This window comes from Dromaius novaehollandiae, chromosome 1, assembly GCF_036370855.1.
Source record: "Dromaius novaehollandiae isolate bDroNov1 chromosome 1, bDroNov1.hap1, whole genome shotgun sequence".
NCBI lineage: Eukaryota > Metazoa > Chordata > Aves > Casuariiformes > Dromaiidae > Dromaius > Dromaius novaehollandiae.
This window is the reverse complement of record NC_088098.1, coordinates 100,558,999-100,568,118: the sequence shown is the minus strand read 5'-3', so window position 1 is coordinate 100,568,118 and position 9,120 is coordinate 100,558,999. Positions and strand designations below refer to the sequence as shown.

General features: G+C 34.5%; 1 protein-coding gene across 9 annotated transcripts in view; it reads right to left on the bottom strand.

Annotated features, from left to right (window-relative positions):
* Positions 1-2,482: 2,482 nt before the first annotated feature.
* Positions 2,483-9,120, bottom strand: part of ARL13B (ADP ribosylation factor like GTPase 13B) — a 52,285-nt gene continuing 45,647 nt past the window's right edge. For 8 of the 9 annotated variants that reach the window (XM_026122432.2, XM_026122439.2, XM_026122429.2 and 5 more), the window contains exon 11: positions 2,483-4,753. In XM_026122432.2, the coding sequence (XP_025978217.1) occupies positions 4,677-4,753 (77 nt within the window). In that variant the 3' untranslated portion in view covers positions 2,483-4,676. Of the gene's footprint in view, positions 4,754-8,678; positions 8,723-9,120 lie in introns of all 9 variants that reach the window. The other variant, XM_026122440.2, reaches the window with a different exon arrangement.

The following is a 9,120-nucleotide window of genomic DNA, read 5'->3' as shown; positions in this document are numbered from 1 at the left end:
CCACTGCTTCATGGAGCAAGTACAAATTCTGAGTCTTCAGAGTCTAATATTATATAGTGATTTAGAACTATACATGTAAACAGTATTCTTGCTTCTTATATTTAGAACAGATCTTGCAAAAGCTTACTAGGTTTTATGAAAATTGAAATCATGGACAACTTACAGTAATAAGCAGTATATACAGTTTTGGATCAAAAATACATAGGATTAAAAGACCATGTAAATTAAAGCTATCATGTAGTACTCTTTGGCAAACTTACTTAAGACTGTATTCTCCTGTGTAATTAGCATGTTTGGGCACTGATTAATTTTAGGACACTACTTTTTTAAGTAGCAAATACAAACATGGTGGGAAGACTGACTAACCATCAGTTTATTTGAGGTTTGCAAAAATTACTATATTCTGAAAAAAATTTTGAAGTGTAGGTATACACTTCAAAATTCTGAGGTTCCTCTCCTCTTTTTTTTCCTCAGTCCTTCAGTCTAACATCTAGTGATCTTAGCTTATCAGTGAACCATTACTTCAATAGCATGGCTACCTTATTCAGGCCTGCATGGCTTTGTTAGTCTTCACAAATTTAACCCGTTTACTGGACCTTGATGAAAGGACTTTGTATCTTGTTAAACATTCTCACTCAACTTTTCCCTCTGTCTCAATCTTTCCACTAGCCCAACAGAATGTGAAGTGACGAAAATTCACATTCACTGGGGAGTACACAGTGGTTATTAACCTTTCCATGGTCCACTTTCCTAAAATCTTGTGGAAAAGCAGAGATTTTGTTACTGTACACCAGTTGCCAGAGCAGTCCTAGGTAAGAAAATACAGTTTATCTGAATAGCAAGAAAAAGAAAAGTTCTTCTGGCCCAAGATAAAATTTGCTCTAAATTGCATTCCCCTTTAAAATGTAGTTCCTAACTCTATTTAAGGATGCATCTACTATTAGAGGGTTATTTTCTTTTCAAAGCAAGAGAAGTAGTTTAAGTTGAATGAATGCCAGAAGCTAGGAAGCTAACAGACAGTATTGCAAGGTTAGTGGATAGCACCCTGAAGTCAGAGCATTAAGCTTTCACTTACAATATTGAAAGATCTTAGTGAAAGGAGAAAAATACTGTTCAAGTGTTATTTAAAAAAAAAAAAACAGCCTATATTGCTCGCTTTGTTACTCTCTACCAATATTTTCTAGCATGACATCACTTATCCAAAAATAACTACTTTTAGGAAAAAAATGGTTACCACTAGAGAAGAAAATTAGCATAAGACTACTTTCAACAACCATGTTTTGAAAGTTCTCTAAAGTCACAAAACTGAGAAACCCATTTTTAAGCTGCAGATAAGCCTCCAAAGGATAGTTACAGTTCCTCAAGTTTCAAGGGAAGGATACTCACCTCAGCCTTTATAAAGCTCCCCCACACTGCAGAGCCCAGGAAGGGAGAGTTAACATGGGCTCAAATCCTGTTATAAAGAGGTTTCTGAGGCCCTGCTGATGGCCAGCTGGGCTATTTACGTGCTTAAGGAGTGGCAGTTACACTTGCCTCGCAGGCTGCTCTGTGGATAACAGATGTTTGCCTTGCTGCTTCCATCTTGATCCTCATGAGAGGGCTCCCGAGAGGGCCATTAGAAAGCTTTCATCAGCCAGCCGTTGCAGGGAATGTGTCTAGAGTGCCACCAGGACTGAGGAACTGAAATGGACATCTCACAAGATTATCAAATAGCTCCCTTGAAAGTCACAGTGCTTCTGTCCCACCTCAGAAGGAGGATCCCTCACTTGCTGTGAATTATTTACATGGAGAAACCACATCATAGAAATGAAACTTAACATAATGGACATCAAATATATCTGCCTCAAATAATTCAATTATAGGTACTATTTACTATTTAAAACCTTTAAATTTCTGAGTAAGGTCCTTCATTCTATGGATTCTAGGTTTGGGCTAAAAAGGAAGAACACAGAATGACTTATTTTGAAAGAGTGATTACCTTTTTACATTAATTTGGCTCATGAAAATTACTGTTCCTTATCTTAGACATATTTCACTTACCTTTAAAAAGTTTTTCTAAAATGAATTTAGAATATTGCATAGAGACAATACTAAATGTTCTGCTTATGTTAGAACATTTCTTTATGCTTACTGCTCCTATATTTAAGTGCAAATATCCTTGGCTGAATGCACTGATACATTTTGAAAATAATGTTACTGACAATGAAAAGCATCAGAACCTTACGAACTCTTATAATTTGTGGAAGAATGGCAGTTTCTTATTACCTCTCAAATATTAAGAGCACTATCAAAGAACTTTAGAAGTATACATATATCCTTGAGTCAATTTATCAATATATTCTATATGACTAAGTTGCAATTGTCAAAATATGCAAAAAATTCCATCTATAAGGACTCTATTTTGTACTTTTTAGCAATGTAAAATGCAGCCATTAAACATTTATGACTATATTCGCCTCCAAAAAATGTAAATTTATGATAATATGGGAAACTGATGTTGCGCATTAGTTTTATTCTACACACACGTCATCTTGAGCAAATAAAAAGTCAAGGTAATATAAAGTACTGTAAGAACTATTTTTGTAAATAATTACAGTACATATTCATAAACAAAACTATGAAATTTTGTTTAGTACTTTGGTCACATATAAGTATAAATTTATTTTAACAGCAGAAACAAAACTGATAGATGTGTACAAACACACACAACATACATAATACACATTTTACATATAAGTATCAACATCTTACATTTCAGTTTTTCAAATTTTGTTTCCACAGCAGTATTTAGCTTTATTTTTACTAAAGATTTCTATTAATTTATTTTAGATTAGTTTTAAAATAAAATGTAATAAGTTTGAAGAAACTGAAGCTGTAAAAAAATAAGCCTACAAAGGTGGAATTTTCAAGCCAAAGAATTTAAGTGATAACATAGTTAAAGATAGTAAGATTAGGATTGCACACGTAAACTTTTATGCAAGAAAACCCCTGCAGTAAAGATAGTGTTTATTTAAAATTAAAGTGACTAAGTCCTGAGAATAATCAAACAGAACCATGTTACCCTATTAGAATACAGCAGAAGTGTTCCCATCCTGACAGTCACATACAGATTGTTTCATACTTGCACTAAGCTAGCAAACTTAGAATATTCCTCTCCACCCATTCCAAACAATATTCTTAAGACTGATGATTTTTTTCACTAAAGCATACTGTTTAAGAATCCTAATTAATAATTTCCTTTCAATTAGTATGGTAGATGTTTATTTGTATAACTCATTGATGTAAGGGATATCTGGCAAAGCCTTCATGGAAAGATTTTGAATGTTGAAGTTGTGAATATATATGTCACATCGATTTAACATTTACTGAAGTCATGTGGAAATACCATGTTATGGAAGACTGAAAGTATAACAGAAAATCATCAAGTAATGCTTCTTCAAAAGACCTTTGATTAGGACTTTCATCTCTGCTGTAATTAAGTGGCATAACTGTGTATGTTCACACAGTACACCAACGGTTGACTCCAATATAAGAGAAAAACCAGCATATACAGACCATTCAAATGGGAATAAGTCCAATTTTAACCTGTTGTTTATGTATCGCTCATATCTGATTTTTAATGGAAAACTAAAACATTACATGGAAGTATTATATATGAACATAAAATTCTGGATGTTTTTGTTTTCAAGATAATATTTTGGTATTATCTAGGTAAAAAGTGCTAGAACTTATATGTGTGTGTTAGATAATTCAGTTTGCCATGACAATTGATGACTGAATTTGTGCAAAATTTTTGTGCGTGCAATTTTCTTATATGGTATAGCAGACAATACAATATTCAGCTAAATTTTTTAACTTATTATCTACACCCGACTCTGTTAAAAAAGCTAAGAAAGCAATTCATAGTAAAATTTTTAGGCAAATCAAATAGAATAATTTTGTGTAAAATGTATTTATCTTAGACTTTCCTTTCTACTTTTCCCCCTTCAGATTCCCAAAAATATGAAATATGAATCTGATAATGTAATTCCTAACAAGAGGTATTGCTGCTGTAAGAGAAAAAGAAAAAGAGTCAAACATATTCTGCTCATATGTATTTGGCTATCAACTTTCTAATGCTTTCATTTTATTGGGAACAGATATTGATGTCCACTCAGACTTTCAAATAGTTTTATAAAAAGTTAGAAAAATATAGTCAAAATTTGTTGCATAACCTTCCTATAGTCACTCTAACATACAAGAATCTTACAAAATGGTTTAGAATTAATTGTTAAGCTGCAAAAATATCAATCGCTGCTCAGCACCTAGAGAAAGGTCTTGATGAGAACATACAAACCAGTATTATATCATACAAAGGTATTTTTCTTCAAGTTTACAGCTATGAATTTTAGCAAGTAAACCCCCAAAATATTCAGTACCACGTTCATATGAGCATCCTTGGACACATATACCTTACTTGCTTTCATGCTAAATCCTGAAGAAGTGCTGGTGAATGTGAATAGTAACTGACAAGTGAAGTAGAAAGTCTGATCAACTAAGTAGGACAGAATTAACTCCAGGTTTAATTGCCACCAACTTCTTATTTTGCAACAAGCTGACAAGTTTTCCTTTGAGGGCAAAAACTGTTTCAAATAAAATTTCTTGATCATGTTTTTTAAATGTTATCTGTGATCCAGTTAAGCAATGACATCATGGATATCGCTGTTGGGTCTTTGGCGTATAGTCAGTGGGGGTAGAGGTTTTCCATAGAAATCTGTGTAAGAAACACCAGAGGAGAAAAACACATTAATCTACCATTTACTATCTCCCTTGTTTAAAGGCTGTTTGACTCAGATGAATTCTTGCTGCCTTAACAAAAGCTAGGTAGCCTGCAGGTTTAGAGCTAATTCCTACAAGCTACTTCCAGACATAGTGCTAATTAAGGTCTGGAGGTATACTGGCCAAAATGGTGGTTAAGTACATTTTATTATGCATCAGCATCAGCATTTGCAAGATCAAGCCCCAAAGTAATTTATAAACATTCTTAAAAATAAGGCATGAAATATCCCAAATGTGCAAGTAACAATGGAGAAACTGAAGTATCAAAATTGGAATGTTGCTTTAGTCAAGGCTGCATTGCAATACAGTTTTAAGTGACAGTAACTTTAAGCAGCATCCAAAATTTCAGTATGATTTCTATATGACAGCTATCTAACTTTCTAAAAGACAGCATACTAACTTTCTAAACTATCTTAATAAGTTTTAGCCATAAGTGCAATATTTTCTGTGGCCAAAAGAGTTTAGGGGAAAAGCGGGAAAATTGTTCAAAAGAAAAGTTAAGTACAGCAGAAGAGAATAAGAAGTATTCTCAAATGTGTTATTGATATAAAAAATACATGCAGACTGGTACATATAAAACATTTCACAGACAAAAGAATATCAAGAAAGATGTTGATAGGAAACAGATAGAAATCAAGAAAAAAGTAAAAGCAGCTTTTTGAAGCATTCAAATCTCAATTTCAGTTATACTGACAACCACCTCCTCAACAAAACCTTGAACCAATGATGACCTGCCAACCCAAAATTCAGCTTTAACAAATGATAATTGTCCACATTCTAACTATATCTACATATGCAACAATCTGTGTTAAAATAGCATTTTTAAGCTAAAATTAACAGAAGCATGCCAGTTAGATGACATAACTCCAAGAATATGTGTTCATGTCTGTAGGATCAAGGCTTTAGTTATCCTTACATTTTTTCAGTAAAATAACCTTTTTGTATACTGTCACAAATCCTTTGTTTCAACAGAACTGCTGTTGATACCATGATATCAACATATCAACATGAGCATTACCATGATATGCTCGTTATAGGGTATAGGGAAACCTTTACAATGAATGTTTCTATTACGGTCAGTCTCTTGAGGTTGCTAAAAAAGCAATTTTAAGAGCAGGACTGGCTGACAATTTTAGCTCCTGTAACAAGAGAGGTTTATCATTCTTGCAAAAGTACCCTTCAGTGGTAATAAATAGATGCTCATTACCAAGCACTGTGCTAGAACCATTAACATGGCTGGCAAAATTGCAGTCTTTAGTAAAAATAATTGTATAATTAAAGATTTATATAATTGAGTATACTGCCTGTTAACTCTGCCTAAACATCCAGCATAATGTTCTCTGATATGAATGACACATAAATCACTAGATATATATCCTAAATAGCCTGATCACTAATACTTACATTTTTTAGTTTGCATATTAAGACAGATTTATGTCTTTGACAGCTCTTAGTGCTAAAAAACCAGACCTCTGCAGGTTGTTTTAACCTCACACTACACTCATTTTATGTATTTCAGTATTAATGTTACCACCACATATCTGTGTCACTTAAAAAAAATCATTTAAAGGCAAAAACAGAGAAATAACTGCTGTCCCAAACTGACAGACTTTCACTAGAGTACATGCAAATACTGTGAAACATTTATTCCTGTGGTTTCTCATGGACTAGCAGAAATCAAAACTACAAAAAGTCATATTTGTTTTAAAGCTTCAGGAAGTTTAGATTCTTGACTTATATTAATGAGCTATCAAATTTTTCAGTGATGCACTCTTGGATGTGGACTTTGGCCAAGAATACTTCAGAAAATAACATTTAAGCACAAACATGGCTCTTGAAACTTTTAAAAAGAGACTGTATAATTTTGACTGTTTAATATTTTTTTCTTTCCTTGCCCTTATGGACACTAACAACTTTATCTGGAGCCCTGACAAAAACACCCACCAGGCATCCGACAGGCATCGTGATTTTTCAGCCCAGTCCATATGAATCCTACTGTAGGTGCTTATTTTGTCCCTTATACCTTTTCAGCCACTTAGCCAATAACTGTTTGACAAAGGGAAAGAGTTCCGCAAATTTCAGTATTGGTATAGAAAAGTGTTCACCCCCTATTAAGCCTCAGAGGATCCAAAAATCCAAAGAGAAGAGAGCCTTACCAAAGACCCAGCTAAAGGAAAAACTTTCACTGTGGATCATGCCTTCAAGACATCTATGCCAATTGACCATGAAACCAATACAGAAACCAGACTTTCTTATTTTATAAAGTCGAATGCCAGAAGAACTTTTAAGACCACATTTAGAGTGAATTTTGGGCAAGTCTGGGGTGGGGGGGAACCCTCCAAACTGATTTATTCCTCTGCTGAAGAGACAACTCACAAGAAACTCTGGTTTTCAGGAAGATGCAATTCAGAGAATGTTCTGAATAACGGATCAAATGTAGGCTCCACTGGTCTTAGGAAAACTCTAATGAGTTTCCAAACAGAAACAGGTTCTCTGTCTGCAAAATACCTAAAACTCACTGAAAAACACTACTAGGTGATGGCAAACAGGCAAAGACAGATGGCAAGCTAAAATCAGTCTGAGATTTCAAATGGTCCAAGCAAAAAAACCCAACTACTTCCAGCAAAATAAATAATTGATACTCATTGATAATTAGAACCTAACCAAAGTTTTGACAATGCTGGACCATGCATTTGAAGACTCTTTTCATTTATAAACATTTTTCTAATAGATGTTTTCTTGCTCTCTCATAATTTTCTGTATCACTTAGTAGAGAGCAACTTTTTTAATACATTATCAACTACCAACCCCACTCCCATTCCTTAATAAGAGCAGCGGGAGTGAATCTTGTGAGTTTGTCAAAAGCATGGCTTCCCATAAAACTGTTCTGGTAATGATTTGGCCAATGCCTCCTACCAGCCTGCAACACTTCTGCCTCTCACATGTCAAGAAACTACAACTGGCAAAGAAAGCTTCATGTTGCTTGATATGAAACACTGAGCTAGTTTTGCTTAGGTATAGTTTCATCTATGCATTCCAAAACTTGGGAGTCCTCAACAAGAATATGCATGCCAAATGCACTACTGAAAAGCTTGCAGGAGAAAACAGTTGTTGAAAAATCTAACAGCATTTATATTGTGATGGTTTGAAAGCCACCATTAAAGTGGTCATTAGCATAAAAGCCTTAATCCCAGAGAGAAATGGCAATATTCAAAAACTATACAGTAGGAGAGAGAGGTTAATGAGTAACTTTTCGTCTTTATGCAACATCCAATACAGGGAGAAAGTAAAGACTTCTTCACAATGCTACTTAACAAAGGAAGATTTTTGAAGTCTCATAGAAAGAGCCTAAGGACAGAGTACTGCACAAATTCCATACTGATGGGTTGTTGAAAATGATCTTTAGTTTCTACCAGATTAGAAACAATTTATGTAACAAAAATCCCTCAACACAGGGCATTTTACTACTATGCTGCTCAATAAAATTCCTTAACCTCCCCCCCAGATCTGAGAAAAGCATAGGCAAAGTGTTTTGAATTTATCTGCAAAGTTCTGAGCCTCCAAATTTCTCTGACCCCAATGGTTACACCTCTGGTCAAGAGAACTTTCTCCTATCAACACCTTTTTCATTGTTGGATTCCAAAATACTGTAATTATTATTCCTGTTATATAAACTGAATAAAGCAGCAGCACAGACCTCAGGTGATTAGGTTACATAACCTGTGAGTTGGGAACCTAACTTAAGATTCTTCTTCCCCCTTGTCCCACCCATGCTCTTACTACAAAATGCAACACATTCTTTAGGCACAGATCAGATAAAAGCAGAGATTATGACCCCTTCCCTTTCTCTCCCTCCCTACCTCTTTGTCTGGCTTTTCTTCCTTGCCTTCTTCTCTCTATACTCCTTAAAAAAAGAGCAAGATGGTTTTATGATTAAGAATTTCTGAAATACAGACTACAAATTACATTTTACGCACATGAATTGTGTTCCTGTGAAAAATAAATATTTAGTTTTTAGAGCTCTCATTTCCTCTTTGGGCAACTTCTGATTATCTGTGGGATGATTATCCTTCAGCAGAATAAATGTTCTGTGAGTGCAGAGATACTCCATGTTCTAGTCTTCAGGACTTCAGCAGGTATATCCACACGATACTGCACTACATGAATTAATCAGTTCAAGTCAAGGCTAAGCTCAAGGATTGCTACAGTCACATTGAGCTCTTTTCTCTATAAATTCCTTAATTAATGGTCTCTGTTCAATTTGTGTGAGGATGCCTATTGCTTTAGCTGGGTTGTCCTCCC